Source organism: Lutjanus erythropterus, chromosome 12 (genome assembly GCF_056507025.1).
Source record: "Lutjanus erythropterus isolate fLutEry1 chromosome 12, fLutEry1.hap2, whole genome shotgun sequence".
In the NCBI taxonomy this organism is placed as follows: domain Eukaryota; kingdom Metazoa; phylum Chordata; class Actinopteri; order Lutjaniformes; family Lutjanidae; genus Lutjanus; species Lutjanus erythropterus.
Genome location: NC_139328.1, coordinates 5,425,162 through 5,444,375, shown reverse-complemented (window position 1 = coordinate 5,444,375; position 19,214 = coordinate 5,425,162). Strand labels below are relative to the sequence as shown.

The window sequence follows — 19,214 nt, the reverse complement described above, 5'->3', positions numbered from 1 at the left end:
CAGTGAATCTTCTATTGAATGATGAATCTTACTCGACAAAAACACAAATAATTTATTTTTTTAGGAATGTATATGTTTTCATTCATGTACCAATAGTGTTGTTGATTTATCTGACAAGTTTTCAGACAGGATTTCTTACAGACACTGACAGAAAACATCTTGTTTATGTGGTGACATAATAATAGCTTATGATATCTTATGAAGTTGGTGGCTGTTTGTCCAAAGTCCCCTACATTAACTGACATTTTCTGTGCCTTCTGCAGTAAAATCACAGTTGTGTGCAGTGTCATTATTGCTCTGCACACTCTTGTTTTTCTGTGTGGATACAGCAGCGACAGTCACCTCGCTTACATCAGCATCTATATCAAGATCATATTATCACACTGTTTTTCTCCTCTTTCCTGTTTTGGACAGTCGTTTTGTGGTCATTTGGGCCGTTTTAGCACAGCAGTGATGACAGGGATGTTTGCTGCAGACTGACAGCGGCTGTGAAATGATCTGGACACACGGGTGAAGTGAGGACAGTGGAGACACAGTTATACTGTTTAATCTCCTGGAGAAAAAAGCCAGCAGTGCTCTGCTGAATGGTTTAACCTACATTTTGGACTATAGATACCTGCTTGCTTGCTTTCACCATTGCATTAACACAACAGACCTTATGGAATTATTTTCAGGACTGCAAAGATTGTCATTATCATTATTATTATTATTATTATTTGTTATATAACATGTCAGGGAAAAAACAGTCTGAAATCTGTCTGAACGGCACTCCATAACTCAAGCATATTTTTATTTTTGCGTACGACAAAGACAAAAACTCTGCAAGCTGGAACTGGACTTGCCTGAATTTTTACATAAAGTTACAGTATACAAAAATTTTAGTTTAAAATGTAAAAAAAATAACAGATTATCAACAGATTATGAAGAAATAATAGTTTTGATGTTATGTCAGTGTATTAGGTTACCATTGTTTTTACCATTGCTCAATGAATGTTTTAAAAAAGTATATATAAACATTATTTGATTGTTTGTTAATAGTAAAAATAACTATCAACTCAAGTTTAATTAACCATCAATTTACCATTTATAAATGATGGTTTAAGTCTTGATCCATTAAACCAATTTTATACAACTATAATAATAATAATAATAATAATAATAATAGTTTGTTACAACATGTTTTCAGTGTGTTGGCGGAGCTGAACAGACAGTAAACTTAATATTGAGTCTTTAATGTTTAATGTGAACGCGCCCTGTGTCCTGCAGCCTATAAAGTGTCTCACCAGAGAACACGTGGAGACCGTCAGGGTCAGTGTGGGTGAACTGTGTCCCTGCTGAGACACTGGAGACACTGGAGACAGACAGACAGACAAACCGCTCCGCAGGTTTACTTTGTTTGTTTGTTAAGAACAATGAATCCATGAAGGGAAATGACGCCGTTTTACGACCGTCGGTGAGATATAAAGCGACACCGAGCTGTTAGGAAGAAGACTGACATGAATGGACCGGTGGAAAGTTAAAGAACATTTTCTCTAGTGAGTGGGTAAGTTGTACACTTTACTCCTGACCGATCATTTCGTTATTAAAGGCTTAAAATCATATTATTATCATATTTAATTGTATTTAATCCTATTTATTCAATGATCCGCGCTGCTGCATGTTAAGAGAAGTATTTCAGGCATGAATAATGGACTCTAAAACATTTTGTACTGACTTTCAACTTGAAGTGATCACATCTTAAACTTGTGATGGAAAGTAGACAGATACTTAATATTTAGTTTGTGTGTTTGTTTTCATAATGAAGGTGTCTGTAGTTCAGATAATGAGTAAAGGGCAAAGGAGGAAAGTTAGAGCTGTATAATAATAACTCAGTTATATTATAGCGATAATAAAAATGTGTACAAGATAAATGTAATATATTAGGTAAAAGATAATATAAAGTAAGCAGATATAAAACTAAACACAAAAAACAGAGATATTATTTAGAGCTGGACACAATTTTATCACTTTTAACAAGTGTGCGGTGAAAACTTACTAAAAATATGAGTAAAGGGTAAAATAAATCATAAAAAAGAAAAGTGAGAAGTTATTTTGGGTTTTGTTGTGTTTCTAACTTTCTGAGAGCAAATGTAAAAAGTTATAAAAAAAGAAAAAAAAAGGCTGCGATTGATCAAAAAACCCAAACAGTTCCTCCACGCCTGAGTGGTCTCATTTTGTAGCTTCCTCTTTTCTCTCAGTGGGCTGACACTCAGCAGGTGCACACACACACACACACACACACACACACACACACACACACACACACAGGTAACACACAGGAGATGCAGCACAGAGAAGGGGACACGTCTGTGGTTCTACCCCTGCAGTAAACACCCCGCATGGCTGCCCCGGCTCGCCTCTTATCTGCTGTCCGTCTGAATTATTGAAGCCTGTTGGGTTGAGTTCCTCTGGAGTGATGAAGTGTGGGTCAGCGACACCCGAGAGACGGTTCAGGGATGGGCTGAGGTGAACGAAGGCCGGAGACGTGCAGCAAAAACTGTGCTTAAAACAGAAACATTAAAATTAACAAAAGTTCTGAGGGGACTGATGGACAGGCTTTGTGCTGCGTGATCTCTGCCTGGCTTACAGTTGGCAGAGATAATGAATTCATAAAAGCAATATCCCTGTTACATAATGTGATATCATTATATCACTTTACACACTTTATAGTTTCAGCACTTCAAAATAATTCATTTAACGGCAGATTTTAAGGTGGAAAGTTTGAGCCTGGTGTCGTCTCAATGTCCTGGAGTGATGCCTCGATAATTAAACTCACTCTTATATTATCTTTATCTATATTATTGAAAACATGCACACATGAAATAAATATAGTCAGGTTGAGTTAACAGGGCATCTCGTTGTTTTTATTTCCTCTCACTGGGAAAACAATATAGGACATTTTAGCCCACTTCATAAATGAGAAAAAATAATTTTGGCAGAATTAACAGGCTCTTGTTTTCCCTCTCATCAACAATTTACACATTTTTGAATCTTAAATTCACAGAATTTCTTCCAATGTCTTTCATTTATTTGGCGACCCAAATAAAATCTCCTGCGACCCTCCTTTGGGTCCCGACCCAGTCTTTGGGAATGACTGATCTAATCGTCTCTTTGTCGAAACGTTAACCTTCTGAAGAGCCACAACTTCCACTTAGACATCCAGGCTCAGACTTATGAACAGGCAACATCGAGTGGAAATGATTTAGAATCAAAATTTTTAGTGAGTTTCTCCAAAAACATAGATTTCTATGACTGTTATATTGTTAAAAAAAAATGCTTATTTGCTCGTAATGTTCAAAATAATGTTTTAATTGAGAAGTTTGGACGCAGTGTTCCTTTTATTGTTTCCTTATTAAATTTCTACAGCTAGATGAACTCAGGATTATCAACAGAATACTATTACACTATTCTATGCATTTTAAAGAAAACTGAGACTATACTATAGAAAACGCTTCATAAAAACTTTGCAAACATCGAGATAATTAATGAGACTATACTATACAAAAAAACTTTTTACAAAACTTTGCAAATCTCTGCATCTGACATCTGTGTCTGGCAGTTGTGGTGGCATTGCAGTGGGTGCTTCACCATCTGTTGCCTGTTGAAAATCTGCACTTTACTCCGTGCACTCTCCTAGTTTAATAATATTTTCCTTCCTCTTTCAGGTGAAATTGCAGTAACATCCTCTGAACCATGTACGAGCCTCGGTACTACGACAGCCCCCCTGTGTACAGCCCACCTTACAGCACCACCTCCCAGGGCTTCTACCCCCCGCGGAGCGTTCACTCCCCGCAGAGCCAGTATGTCCCCTACACCTATAACGTCCCTGCAGACTCCTACTACATGGAGGAGAAGCCTCAGCACTTCTACCGCTGGTTTTCTCCCCCTGGATTCGTCAAAACCTTCCAGGGAGCCACAGTCCTCATGTGTTTCCTCATCTTCGCCTGCGTGGCTTCAACCCTGGTGTGGGACATGAATGGATTCGGGTACGGGGGCTACGGCGTCGGGGCCGTCGGGGGCGTCGCGGGGATGGAGAATGGATACTATGGAGGCAGCTACGGCTACAGCAGCTCCTACATGACGCCGCAGTCCGCCAAGGCGGCCATGATTTCAATGGCGGCCATCAACTTCCTGGTTTCACTGGGCTTCCTGGTGGGGAGTTTCTCACGGTCGCGGATCATGCGGGGATGCAGGTTCTACCTCACCGTGTTCATCAGTGACATCATTTTAGCCGTCCTTCAGGTGAGGCTCTCCAGATATAAAACGTGTCAATCAGTGAATAAATCCCTTCACTTGTCAACATGTTGCAGATAAGTCAGGGTTATAAAGGTGGAAGAAATAGTGGTAAGAGTCAAAACATCTTGCTGCCATGTTGCATTCTGGTCTATTGAGTCCCCCTCTATGACTCCATGACTTTTCTTGGTTCAGTTTATTTATTTATTTATTTATTTAACTTCTGATTGTGCACAATTTAAAAAAAATTTAAGAATTTTGGAGCAGGAAACGGTCATTTTTTGGGTTTTTCTTTGTCACTTCCTGTTTTATTTTGGTGTGTGTCTTTGTTCTTTTCGTTTCCTGTCTTTGTCTGTTGTCCTGCTCTTTTTGATCACTGATTATTTTCACCTGCTCTTGATTGCCCTCACCCGTGTCTTGTTATCCTCTCCTCCCTGGTGTATTTAAACCTCCTCAGTTGCCAGTTCGTCCTCGTCGGTTTGTTTGAGCTCCCAGTGTTTGTCTTGTGTTTTTTTTAAATGTCTTTCCTTTTGGGTTTGTTCGTTGCCTTTGTTTGCCCTTTTAAGTGTTGTGTTTTGTATTTTTTCCACTAACATCCATTAAACTTTTGCTCACGTCCACTCCTACTGAGGTCTGCATTTGGGTCCTTTTCTCCTGGTGACATTCTGACTGAAACACAGAAAACTGGGGAAAAAAAAGCTAAAATTGGAAAGTCCGTATTTCATTTCTGTTGGTGTTATTGAAAACACAGCAGGGCCCTGTGAAATCTGTTCAAAGTCTCAAATCTGCAACTGTCGCAGTTGCATATCGAAGTGAAAAAGCTGTGGGGAATAAAACCTAAAGACCAGAAAGCCAAAAGAAAGTTTAGAGTTGAAGTCAATGAGATCAGCAGTTCTAGTGATTTTTTTTTTTCTCACATTACAGGAGTAATTTCATTAAATGTTAATATCAAAACATCACATTTTGCAGCTTTAAAATTAAACAAAATGCTTAAAGCTACTATGAGGACTTTTTAACTGGTTATGAATTTAGTACTGATGCCTCTTTATGACAAACATAAGTGAACAAGAGCGGCAGAGAGGGGACTGGGTATTTCTATATAGTTTTTCTTAATGTCTGCCACTGGGTCTGATTCTCTGTGAAAACAGAAGAAATGAACCTGTGTTTACATTTTCCCAGGCAAAGTCACAGTGAGTAACATTACGATTGTGGTAATCGTGGAGGAAACACTGCTGCTTTTGTCCACATGTTTTTGGTCTTCTGGTAAATATGAATCCAATATTCACCCTCCTTTTATCTGTTTTTGGTCTCCACCAGCCGAGGAAAATATCTGTCTGTTTTGATGCTAAATGCTCCACTATGTTCAGCAGATAGGTGGTAACTGTGTCTGTCAGCTGTTCTTAGAGTTTGCAGGCGGCTGCTTGATAAGAACGGTGAGAATTAAACAAAACAGTAAAGTTGCAGGATAGAAAAACAAAACAATGACCTGAAAGATGCTTAAACACTCTGTACCCCTTTCATATTAAACATAGTCAAATGATCCGTGCTTGATCTGTCACCAACATCCTGTTTTAGAAGGAAATACATCACATTAAAGAAATGTTGGGTTTAAGTTCAGATATGATACTAAACTATGTAAACATGGTAGAAAAATACTGATGCTGACTGGTGAAGTGTGTATGAACTAGTATCTGCCACATGTACTACAGTTATGTTATGAGAATAATTCTTGTGCTTTTTAAAGGACCAGTGTGTAGAATTTAGTGCAACCTAGTGGTGAGATTGCAAGATTGCAGTGGCTACAAAACTCATGCAAAACGTGATAGAAGTATTTATTTATTTTAATTTTCTATTTCTGCCATATTCTGCCAATAAGTGGCTGTACATCTTCCACACCGGACCTTTAATATGTTGGCAGTATGATTTAAAGATACTGTAGAAGGCTTTTAAATCATAACTTTGAATAAACGGGCTCCTCGTTCGGTTTCCAGGGAATCATCGACATCATCTTTGTGATCGGGGTGAACCCGATGTCTCAGAGCTCGCAGAGCATGCTCTACAACCCCATGCTGATGATGTGCCAGAACATCCAGGGCAGCCCGAGCCTCAGCGGCAGCGTGGGGGCCGGTTTTCCAGGGGGGTTCCCCATGTACAATCAATACCTGCACCACTACTGCTACATGGACCCCGAGGAGGTTAGCAGGATTATTATTATTTCATTCTATTCTCTTCTGCTCAGTTTGATTCTTTTCTGATCTATAATTCGCCCTCTGTCCTCAGGCGGTGGCGTTGGTGTTGGGGCTGATGGTGGTGTTGGCCCTGTCCCTCGCTGCTTACTACGCCTACAAGACCCGCAGCAAGATCTGGCGCCACGGCAAAGCCAACATCCTCTGGGACGAGCCGTTGGTCAGACCGTCAGAGGGGCAGGATGTGCAGGACTGGGTGAGTTTTATTATTCGTTTCAAAAAGTGAATGAGGACTGCGTTTGCGTTGCACACTGTAAAAATGAAAAAAACTGAGAAAACACAATGTTTCAAGGCAACTTACTTCTGAGTTTTGAGCTCAACTCATATTCAGTTTTTGAAAAAGATACCAAATAATATATATTTTTTTTAGCTAATTTACTTTTCTTCTTTAAATTATTAAACGTTATACTTTCACTTCAATGAGTTTACTCTACATTTACATTTTTTCAGGTTTTCCTAAAATTAAAATATTCAAGTTTATCTAAGGTTTTCAATTACAACTATTACAACTACAACAGTCACAGCTCACTGTGAGCAATTTTTGAAAGACATGTTTTGGTGGTTTCTAAAATTAAAAAAAACTTTTTTTAATGTAAAAGTTTTAAAGTAAACTATCTCAACAAAATGTTATAGGTTGGCAAAACTTTTAGTTTATTTCAAAATTTAACAGTTAAGTTTGATTTGAAACTCAAAAATCAAGTAAAGGCAATGCTGAGTTTTCTCAACTTTTTTTTACAGTGTATAAATAAAATATGAATCTCTGTGTTATTTACACTATTTCCATAAAAGACTTGTGGTTTATGTTTATTTCTGCCTCTACAACCAGATAAAGACACAAAAGCCAGAGTGACTTCACTGCTTATAATCTCATGTTTGTTCTTTTCAAGTTACCGCAGGTTTAAAGCTCAGGGCCGATACACACACACACACACACACACACACACACACACACACACACACACACACACACACAGTTATGTTCCTTATTTCTTCCTCGTGATCATTCGGTTCCACACACTGACGTTAACTGCTGCTGTGGACTCGGACAACGTTGCTGTTTATCTTCAGCACACCCAGGTTTCACTCTGACTGATCATTAACCAGACTGGTGATAAAAGCTGCACAGAAACCATATAAAAATGTTTGACGAGCAACATTATAGGATTTCCTGTGAAAGGAAGCGGGTCAGGTGGCTTCTTTTGAGTAATTCACCTCAGAGTCAGGTTTCAAGTTTCAGGTTGTTTGAACAGGTATTATCACACATTCATCACAGTCATGATCACACATTTTTACCTCAGAGGTTTTGTTATCAGTGCTGTTTGTCATCTGTCTGTCTGTCAGCAGGATTATGGAAAAACTATTGGCTCAGTTTTCAGGAAACTTGGTGGAAGAAGAATCCATTAAATTTGCTCTCTGAGCGCCACTCCAGTTTAAAGATGAACTGAATCAAGCTTGCTCAACTGTTAGTGGAGCACAGAGCAAAAAGGGGCAGGACTTAAAGGGATAGTTCACTCAGAAATGAAAATTCAGTCATTATCTACTCACCCTCATGCTGACTGAAGGCCGGGTTTATTTTGTTAATCCGCAAAATGCTGCTGGAGTTTCACAGGAAAACAGTGCTGCAAAATCTCCCAAACAGTGGAAGTGAATGGTGACACATTAAAAAAGCAAGAAAATAAAAAACATAAAATGCCTCAATACTCCTTGTTTGGTATAATGCAAGTCACCTAAAGTCCTGACATGTCATTTGCACACCGTCACACACACTCACACACACTCACACACACTCACACACACTCAGTTCAGACAGTGTGCATGTGAACGTGGCTCCAAGCTAAAGATCTACAGTGAAGATTCAGGATAAAAACATGATGGAAATAACTTTTTTTAAAGTCAACTTGGCATGTTGGGGCTTTAGGAGACTTGGATTACACCAGACGAGCAGTATGGAGGCATTTTGTTTTTTTTCTGTTGTGTTTTTTATGTGTCACCATTCACTTCCATTATTTGGGAGATTCTGCAACACTGTTTTCCTGTGAAACTCAATCAGCATGAGGGTGAGTAGATAATGACTGAATTTTCATTTTTGAGTAAACTATCCCTTTTAGGAAGGGTCAGTTGCACCATATATTTCAACAAAGACATTTATTAACAAAACTTTCCACAGCAGTGGGTGTTGCATTTCAGTTACTTGTGTGTGTTTTTTTTACTGTCACTATTCTCCATCTGTCTGTCAAATTATCACCTCAGGTTTTCACCACAGTCTCAGACCAGCTCAGTGCACCAGCGTTTAGCAGGAGCTGTGGGCGCTGTGCTGTTTGTACTTCACAGCAGTGGCCTCGTGTGGCATTTAGCAGTGATTAATCTACTCCAGCTGTAGTTTACTATGAATGTATCATGTCCGCCATGACTCATTATGGAGAGGGAAGAAACATATTCAATCAGTTTATCCAGCGAGGCCTTGGCCTACATTCTGCCCATCGCTGGAAAGTGCGCAGCTTCATCGAGATGCAGGCCCTATTCTGGGCCGCTCTTGTGTTGCAGTGAAGATGCTCGCCTTGCAGGGAGGCATATATAATGTATGTGGCATGTATAATGTATAAAAAGGGTTGAGTTGCCTCAGTGTTGCTGTGTGAATCCCTACAGAGTGTGGTGGCGCTAAATGATTCAGTATGCGAGGGGACTGCTACACACTCCTGCAGATTAGACTCCTGGCAAAGAAGTCATTTCCTCGTGTTTCGTGCTACATTTCTATTTTACAGAGCTGGAACAGAGCGGTAATCGAGAGAATAGAATGGAGGATAACTGGATTAAAATCAAATACTGCATAAAGTGTGTGTTGATTACATGGAACAGGACAGTCCAGTCATTGATTATTAATATACTTTCTGATTAAATAATTTCAATCTGCAATGAAAAAAGCATCAGAATGTCTGTAATCAACAACCGTTTGTTCAGTTTTATTTTTACACTTAGTAAAAAATAAGGGTTCCAAAAGAGAGAACAAGTACTTCCAGGATCATTGAAATCCTTGAAGTGTTCTTTTTTTATCACTGGTTTGTTCCATAACATAAAAGGGTTCTCTCTATAACCCCCGAGTGAGTTCTCCAGCTTTTGGACTTTTGGACCCACTTTTTTAAAAATGACAAACCACTGCAGCCCAGTTCACAACGGGCCTTATCAATGGATCTTGTTAATTTGTGCAGAAATTAATGTTCCTGACCATTTTTACTGTAATTTCTGCTTCACCTTGTGTTATCTTTACATGTTAAATGAGGAATAAATGTCTTTAGGCTGAGTCAGTTTTTATTTCCTCACGTCAGGAAAAAATATAGAACAATTTAGCCAACGTTATAAATGAGACCAAACAAGTGCGTTCTGGCAGAATTAACAAGCTCTCATTTTTTCCTCTCATACACATTTTAAATCTGTCATTTATGGAATTTCTTCCACAGTCTTTTATTTATATTGTGACTCACATAAAATCTCTCGTGACCCACCTGTGGGTCCTGACCCAGTCTTTGGGAATGACAGCTCTAGATAAAACCCTGGAACGTTAAAATGTTTCTCTGTAGAACCCCCTGGGTGACTTCTTGTTTGCACCCTTAGAAAGGGTTCCCCAGGGTAGGTTCTGGTTAGAACAATCACATCATAGAAGGGGTCTTCGTAGAACCTCTCATAGGGGATCTGGGTGAACCCTTTCTCATATAGTCCTTGGTATAACCTTGTATGTTACACCAAAATGGAACCGGCCAGATCAAGTAGCTAATTTTGAACCGCTCTGAGCATTTTCACCAAAAAATTAAGTGAAAAAGTTGGTTCCCAGCTGGAACCAAAAAATTTCTGTGGGCGTGTCATATTTCACAGGTGCGTTGTGCAGCGCCATCTGTTGATGACACTCTTCAATACAAAAGTTCCAGTCAAAACAGGTGGCGACGCGTTCTCGCTCACCAGATATCACCAAGGTTCCAAGAATATTGAATGGAACTGGTTCAAGAACCAGAACTAGTTTGGTGGAAAAGGGCCCTGTAAGTGTTCCAAGTGGGAGGTTCTGCCAGGAACTAAAAAGGGGTTCTCCTATAAGGACACTCAGAAGGACCCTTTATGGTTCTAGTTAGCATCTTAATATCTAAGAATGTACTCAATAAAAGATTAATCAATTATTATTTTGTTGATCACTGATTTGATTCTTAATTTCTTAATAGTTCTGCAACATAAAATAAATCAACATGAAATTTCTCTTTCTACTGGAGGAGCTGCACACTTAACTCCTCGTCAAATCATGTTTATATTCTTACTGTTCTCCTCTTCGACTTTGAGGGAGTTGATCGTATTGATCAATATTTAATTGGTTGAATGACTTTGCCAAACAGTTGCAAACTACCAGCTTTTCAGTGTGTGTCACCTCGGGCTCCATGATGAGCAGTTTTCATGTCATGTTGCATTTCATAAAGCAAATAAATGATTATAAATAACTCAAGAAAATAATCAAGATTGATCTATAAGGACAATAATATTCAGTTCCAGCCTTAAAAATAAAGAATAGATACTGAACCTTCCTTTTCTCCGTCTTTAGAGCACTTCCAGAAAGTGTCATTGTCACAAACACTGACTGGACCGAACAGCACAGGAATTAAAAACACTCAAATTTCACAAAGCAGCTCCTCTCTGCTGCAGAGGATCAGATTCCCTGCAGGTTTCTGGGAGTTTTTTTTTTCCCCCACATACAGGATGATCCTTCGACAACACATTCATGAGATCTATTTCACAGGCTGCTTCTTCCAGACATTCGCATCAGCTCACTAGATCCTGCACTGCGATCCAGAAATAGGCCAAAGACTAGAAGTCATTAATTATGCATCACAGAGTCAGACAGTGGATTACATGAGACATAATGCAGGTTTAGTGTTTGGTTTTGAGCATGCATTTTCTTCTTATTTTCCATTTCTGTGGCTGTACAGAGCTGTAACATTTCTGTTGTGTTCTGCAGGTGTTAAAATGTTCTGTTGTTTTTTCCTCTGAAAAAGAAAAGAACTGCGGTTCTCTGCTGCATGTTTACCTGATGGCTCAGAAAGATGGAACAGAAGAAATGTTTGTTCCACTGATTTCACTCCTGTCCCAGCCTGTCTCAGTGTGCTCGATGATCACACACACACACACACACACACTCCTCCACCGGTAACATGCATTTCGTGTCAGGCACAGTTCAGAAAATTGTTTTTGTGTGTTTCCTTCCAATTAATTGGTTCTGAGAGTTGTTGAAAGAGAGGATTTGAAGTGAGACACTGATCGGATGTTAGAGGTTCTTTTCATTTTGCTGCAGTGTGTCACACCATGGCCAAGTGTGTGTGTGTGTGTGTGTGTGTGTGTGTGTGTGTGTGTGTGTGTGTGTGTGTGTTTGTCCTTGTATCTGTCTGGCTACATGCAAACATGTCTGGCAGTGACACAGCCTCTCTCATCCAAGTGTTTCAGAGCACAGTGTGCTGTTCAGCGTGCAGAACTCTCCAGTTCTGTTCCTCACTGCTTGTGAATGTGACAGATTCGGTGCAGAAAAGGTTCTTTCTCTCCTGCATGAAAAATGTATTTGATTCCTCCTGACGATGCTAAATATGGCGTCACGTTTCAGGATGCTTACATACAAATTATGCATCTCCACATGTACAGAATGAAACGATCTGCACTGTGGTGGGACAAACCTTGACATTAAGTGCGGGGATTCTGATTGCAGTCTCCTGGTATACTACCTTAGGTGAACCATGTTGGAGAGGCGCGCAGCACCCAGCAGGCACCAACTGTTGTTGTGTCGGAGAGAGCAGCAGCGCCTGACCTGAGGGCGGGGAATAGTGTTGTCTCCTACGGCAACGGAACAGTCAGCATCCACAGTGAGGGAAATTATAAAAGCAACAGGTGAGTGATGATCGCAGCGCAATATGGTCTGGAAAAACACTTTAGAGGACAGTGATCGTTGCCTAATGTTTATCTGCTCTCCGGGCGACGGTTAAATAATAATAAAAAGAAACAGAAATTCTTTTCAGTGCAAATCACATCATCTGTATTGTGATTTCTTTCTAAGATATCAGAAGAAGTGGAACAATGGGTGAAAATCTAATTACTGGGTGTTAAATCAGATAATTTGCTGTCTTGGTCTGATCTGATTGATTACATTGATTCAGTGATGGGAGAGGGTGTTGCAATTTCAAGGAAATGTTCTGCATGTTTCATCTTTTGTTATGATCGACATTGTTCAGTCACACTCAGAATACTTTTCAGTTATTTAGCAGTGCTGCTAAGAAACATTAAAAAAAAAACCTCATACTGCATTTTAGGCATTTAGTGGCCTCAGTATTGGTCTGACCTTAACCCCCAGCATCATGGACGTATTTATGAGGAGAGCTGGCTACGGTGTCGGAGGCGGGGCTCCGTTCATTCCTATGAACGTAGCTCAGTGGCACATGAAGCCAAAAAAGCCACTTCTCGCTGTAAAGTATTACAGTGTAAGGCTGTCCACACCAAGAACAATACCTTTAACGATAAAGTTGTTCACTTGAGTTACAATGATTTATAAGACAACATTTTTATAGTTATGTATGGCACTGACCAATAGTAGGTCATGGATGGAGCCTTGAGGACTTGTTCTTGTTACAGAGCATCTGGATGATGTATTTCTTCTTTTACATCAATCCCAGTTGAGAGCGGGTACTGTGATTGGTTTCCTTCTGTGGCCAATCGCATTTTAGAAAAGAAAAAACAGCAACAGCTGACTTCAAAGCTCTGCTTCAACTAAAAGTAAAGAGTAACGACAACCTTCATTGAAACGTAGTGGGGTCAAAAGTAGAATATTTGTATTTGAAATCTAGGGGAGTGAAAGTCAAGTAAAGTACAGATACTCAAAAATGTATTTAAAGTACTTAGTGTCCCTCATGCAAAATACACCAACAAGAGAACTTTGCAGAACTTCTTCTTCCATATAATACAACTCCCCACCTACATTTGACAGCTCCTCCTCCCATTTGTGCTTTTATGAAGCAGAAAACAGCTGAAGTTAGACAGAAGGAACAGCCTTCAAACAGAGCAGCTCACACGTGGACCAGTCTGCCAACACCGATCAGAGACTGCAGCACACATCGTTAATTTCAAATTAATATAAAATCATAGTTAAAAGACAGTCAGCTGTGTGACTGTCACTTACTCAGATTGTTTTAAAGTATTTTATGTGTTCTTATGAAGTGTGCTCTTCTGTGCAGTATCGCTGTTCCTGATTTAAACGTGCTTTATGGTAATTTCTGTATTTTATTTTTCGCTGAGAAAATAAAAAAAATTATGATGACGTGCGTTTTGCTGGGGTTTGTACCAAACAAGCATGTTCCCCTTACGTCTGGAGAACATGATTTGTAGGCCGAGGCGTCTCTGTAGCGCCGCAATGCTTCATTTATAATGAAGTGTGTTGAAGTATGAAGTATGTTGTGACATACCTTTATCAAGAAACTGCAGCTCCTACAATCTGAACTTGGCCATTTAGCGATTCTGATGATATTTTGATTAATTGTGCAGTCCTACAGAAATGTGCGCTGTCCCTGTAAACTACATAAACAGATAAAAACAGCACGAATCTCCCAGCACCTCCATATTCTATTTATGAATAAATGAGCAATACCAAAGTCACCATTTTCATCCTAAACTTAAATAAATCCAGCATAAATAAATGTGGCTAAAAGAAGCACAAACACAGTGGATCATCTCATGCCCGTGTGTTGTTTCTCCGTAGTTTCTCCGCCGACAACAGTAATGGTCGGGGTGCTGAGCCTCTGTACCAGAACAGCAGGGTGGCTGTTTGCTCCAGCAGCTCCTCAGATGAGACCGACAGCATCAGGAAACCTCCTCCTCACCATGTGGAGAGGAAACGGAGGAAGGACCGAGAGCCCAGGCCTGCTGCTCAGGAGATGATGGAGTCCCAGTATGAAACTGGTTACACCACTGGAGACACTGGCAATGAGCTGGACCGGGACCACACAGATTACCTTTACAGGTGGGCCACTGTGCTCTGCTGCCTGTTCGTACTGCAGTCCTGCCACGTTTGTCATCTGAGGAAGTGTTTGGGAAAGTTTATTTGTGTAGCACATTTCCAACAGGGGCAGTTTAAATTCATTTAAAGGGATAGTTCACCCAAAAACGAGAAGTCGGTCATTATCTACTCACCCCCATGCCGATTGAAGGTCAGGTTTATTTTGTTAGTCCACAAAACACTGCTGGAGTTTCACAGGAAAACAGTGTTGCCAGTTTTCAAACAAAAAAACAACAGAATAAAAACATAAAATGCCTCCATACTGCTCGTCTGGTGTAATCCAAGTCTCATAAAAGCTCACCAGATGAGCAGTATTGAGGCTGTTACGTGTCACAGTGTCTGTGCTCTCCTGTGCCCAGGCTCTGCCCCTCCCCCCTTGCAGGTTGCAGTGATTGGCATCAGGTGCAGCTGCTCTGCAATCAGGACCTGGTGCTTAAAAGCCTGCAGAGTGCAGCCAGTGAGCCATTTGATGGACAGAAGTTTGCATGTCAGGGCCAGAGGGCCATTCAGTAGACTAAAGTGTGCAAGTCTGTAGTCTAATCCTGCAGCAGCAGGTTAGTCTACTTGTGGCGGTTGAGAAGTGCTTTGCTAGCGCTCTCAGCTAATGAAGTCACTTGTCTTTGTGTTTCATGTGCCTTGTTAACCTCCATGGTTGGCAAGGGCACTCGTTTGGGCGCCTTCATGTGCTTTGCTGGTCCCGCCAGCTAGCAAAGGCACTCTTTGTTTTCTGTGCTTGTGTTCTTGTTAGCCTCCCTGGCTAACATGGACACTTGTTGTCTTGTGTGTGTGCGTGTGTTGTTTAATTTAGTAGGTTAAGTTAACCCATTTGTATTTAATCTGTTAACCTAATTTTACGCATAATTTATTAATAAAAGAACCTTTTGTTTACATTTTTGTCTCGGTTTTACTTCCTCCCTTTTTCTCCCGGTTAAATTTATTTATTGTTACACCCCTCATCCCCCAGCCCAACTTGGGAGGTCGTAAAAGAGGCATTTTATGTTTTGTTTTTTTATTTGGTTGTTTTTTCTGTTTTAAAACTGGTCACCATTCACTTCCATTGTTTGGGAGATTCTGCAACACTGTTCTCCTGTGAAACTCCAGCAGAGTTTTGCAAACTAACGAAAAAAAAAACCTGACCTTCAATCAGCATGAATCATTTTTGGACTATCCCTTCAAGCATTAAAATAGGAAATATGACATATATTATTAAAACATACATTAAATGGGTAGGTCCATTTTAAAATAAATAAATAAATAAATGTAAAGAAATAGGATAAACAAAACTGTGCGAGCATAAAAATGGAAGTGAAGTCAGTTTTCCCTATGACTATGACTAAGCCTTTTTATTTCACTGAAGAACTGTAATGTCTTCATGCTCTTTCAGATGCCGTTTCTCAATGTAAAATAAACATTATTATGTATTATATATTATTATGTATATATTTTTGTAGTCGAAGGCAGGAAAATCCTAAAAATGAAAGATGTTGAATATCAGCAAAAATGTTGTTTACCATCAGCTTTTGGTTTCATCCAAATGAAGGAGACCAGTCTGAAAGGAAACTGTACTTCATTCTGAAACCTGAAAACAGACAGTATTCATTCTATTTTGGAAGAAAATGCTGTTATAACACAAATAATGGCCAGCGTCGCTACTGTCTTCAAGGCACGTCAGCTGACTGTTAAAATGATTTTAATGTAAAACTGGTGAGAAGACTGATCAAATCCTTCTCTTTTTGCCTCAGTAACAGTTTAAATTTAATCATCAGTTCAGTCTTCATGTTAATATCCCACTCCAGGCTGTACCCAGAGATCATTTCAGACGAGCAGCGCCGGCAGTACAAGAAAGAGTTCGATTCTGATCTGGCCCGCTATAAGAGCCTCTGTGCCGAAATGGATGAAATCAGCGACCAGATGCACAAGCTGAGCCGAGAACTGGACGCTTTGGACGAGGGCTCCATGAAGTACCAGGTAGGTAGAGAGAAAAAAAAAAAAGAAAAAGAAAAAACAGAAGGGCGGAGCGCACAGTGGAAAAATTCAGGACAGACTGCCAGGAGAATATCCAGGCATGGCTGTGCCTTTTAATTACATCTAACAGCTTAGTTCATCCTCAGTATGAGTCTGTTGGACCAGACACATAACGCCAAGATAGATTTCAGTTTTGTTCTACAATTTCAGAATTATCTGATATCGTTCATGTATTAAAGTCAGAACAATTCAGTGAGAGAGTTTTTATTTTCATTTTCAGGGTGTGGCAGACGAGTATAACCGACTCAAAGACCTGAAAAGGGTGAGTGGAATTATTTTAATGTCAAATTAAAGTTATAAAGGCTCATTTTGATGTGGAATTATAAATAGAGGGAATCAGAAATACAGTTTGCACTTTGATGATGTGATGATGATGAAGTGGGTTTTTTAGATGCATTATTGCACACACAGCAGTGCAACAGTATGACAGACTGTAAACTTTATAAACCATATCTTAAAATCACCACAAACCACAAAACTGACTGATGAAAGTGTTCAGCAGCCTGGCAGCAAAGAGACGCTCCGTGCTGCGCTGGATTTTATACCTGAACTATGAGCAGGACGCACATTTTCACTTTCTCCGTGTGAAAATATGATGTCCCAGATAATAAAAAAGGCATTAAAACATGAATCTTACTGGTAAAATATATTCATGTAGCCCTAAAAGGAATATTTTGATATTGTTTTGGGAAATACACATTTATTTTGTTACTGAGAGTTAGAAAAGAGGATTGATACCACTTTCATGTGGTAAAATATGCAACTACAGCCAGTAGCTTTCTGCCAGAAAGCCCTGAATGCTAACCGTGATTTTTTAAAAGTCTCTAAAGGAAGGCTAACTTCTCCTAACATCCTGGCTCCGTCCAAATGTCAAATTTCCCACATCCTGTCACTGGTTTTTGCACCAACGAAGCAAACCTTTCGGTAGGTCATGTAGGTTGTTTAATATCCGTTTGCTTAAACGTCTTTCTTTTTCTTCCAGACTTCCGACTATCAAGCGAAGAAGAAACAGTGCAAAGAGCTTCGGCAAAAACTTTTCCACATCAAACGTCTGGTGAAAATCTACGACCAAGGTCTCTGTTAGCGTGTCTTAATAATGACCTGACCAAAGAAGCAAGGATTTACCCTCCATTTTTTTTTTTTTTACCGCTGTGCTGTTGTAATGGTTACAGTTAAACATGGCCCTCAGACTGACCTTACAGTCACTGAACCTGAACTGTCTTTGACCCTGATGTTTACAGCCTCTGTATGACTTTCACAGCTGTCACACTGGATTAAAGCCACTGATAAGACTTTTCTCTGCGTGGGTGTAACATAAACTGCCTGACAACATGGCGCTGACATCTGAATGCATCATACCTCATGTTAGAGTTTACTTTCCATTTCAGTGGCAGCTTTAATTTAATATTTAATTGTTACAGAATGCTGCTGTGCAGGAACTAATGAATGTTTTTATACATAAATAATGGCATGAATGATGATAGAGAAATAGAAAAGGAGCGTACATTTAAATAAATCAGTTAAAATCCATAAGTTCTGTTATATAAATTGACTTTCATTAATACACATTTATGGTACATGTTGCAGTGTTTATTTGGCATTCTTCATACAGATGTAATTACAACACTTTTTCAAGTAGTTTGAAAAAAAAAAACATAACAAAAGACACATCGCCATCTTTTGATTCTTTTAATAACGTCGCCATACACATGAAATTTTTAAAAACTCAGTAACACAAAGATAAGAAAACATTAATAGTATATTTATCTTTTTTTTTTCCCATCAATGACATGATCGTGTGAGTTGTCGCCAAAAAGAAGAATATCCAAACAACTTTCAAAAGGCCCGGCGGTTAAATCAAGAAGCAGAGTTTACTTGTTTGTCACCAATAAATGTGTTAATAGGTTGAGTTAATTTTGTTCTCGATTTCTGTTTTGTTTTTGTAAACTCGCCTCTTGAAATACCCGTGTGTGAGGTAAATCCTGGTGGACCGGCAAATCAGGGCCCATCTTTAAACACGTCACAGATAGTGTGATGTTTTGGCATTGAATTATCGTCCAAGTGCAGTTTTCTTTCCCTCCCCTCCCCCACCAGATTTTCACCCATTACAGTTATCGTCTCACATCATTCACAAACAGCAGAGAGTCGCTCAGATGCTTAGAGATGACAGCAGGTTAGCATCTCTGTGTCATTATCAGCTGTAATGGCATGAAGGTAAGCTTCTTTTTTTGACATCTGAACAGATGACGAGGTATTTTCATGTAAATACATATAGAAAAAAAACATTTAGGAGCTAACAGTGAAAGCAATACTTTAATGTATAAAGGAACCTTGAATTACATAATGTAAAAGAACGAAACAGTCTCAACTTAGCAGAGATCCAAAACAACATTTGAACATGCAAAAACACAAAGTTGGCCTCAATATATATACAATTCAATACATCTTTGGTCGCACTTTATTTTACAGAGCACCAATCAGATGTGACGAGCTGTGCTTCGGATCAGATTAGACAAAAACTAGAATCTATGTGTTCTTTAAGAGACTTGATTAAAGAGTAATTAAGGACACCACTGTTCTGTAAACTAAACCGGTCATTCCCAAACACT

General features: G+C 39.5%; 1 protein-coding gene across 2 annotated transcripts; it reads left to right on the top strand.

Moving 5' to 3' along the window:
- The first annotated feature begins 1,387 nt into the window (after window positions 1-1,387).
- Window positions 1,388-18,132, top strand: LOC146317436 (occludin-like). Of its 2 annotated transcripts, none has more exons than XM_084732712.1 (9): window positions 1,388-1,543; window positions 3,705-4,281; window positions 6,264-6,467; window positions 6,553-6,714; window positions 12,268-12,425; window positions 14,284-14,544; window positions 16,377-16,548; window positions 16,826-16,867; window positions 17,588-18,132. In XM_084732712.1, exons 2-9 carry the CDS (start codon window positions 3,733-3,735, stop codon window positions 17,687-17,689), a joined length of 1,650 nt encoding a protein of 549 aa, XP_084588838.1. In that variant the 5' UTR covers window positions 1,388-1,543; window positions 3,705-3,732; the 3' UTR covers window positions 17,690-18,132. The 2 variants fall into 2 exon arrangements, with proteins under 2 accessions (XP_084588838.1, XP_084588839.1); XM_084732713.1 differs by having other exon boundaries at window positions 1,418-1,535.
- Window positions 18,133-19,214: the final 1,082 nt, after the last annotated feature.

What these genes read in the sequence shown, in the direction of transcription:
- LOC146317436 (XM_084732712.1), top strand. Translation starts at nt 3,733, where the DNA reads ATGTACGAGCCTCGGTACTACGACAGCCCCCCTGTGTACAGCCCACCT. An exon ending in GCTACATGGACCCCGAGGAG is followed by an intron (nt 6,468 to 6,552) that starts GTTAGCAGGATT and finishes CTCTGTCCTCAG; the next exon opens with GCGGTGGCGTTGGTGTTGGG. An exon ending in GGCAGGATGTGCAGGACTGG is followed by an intron (nt 6,715 to 12,267) that starts GTGAGTTTTATT and finishes ATACTACCTTAG; the next exon opens with GTGAACCATGTTGGAGAGGC.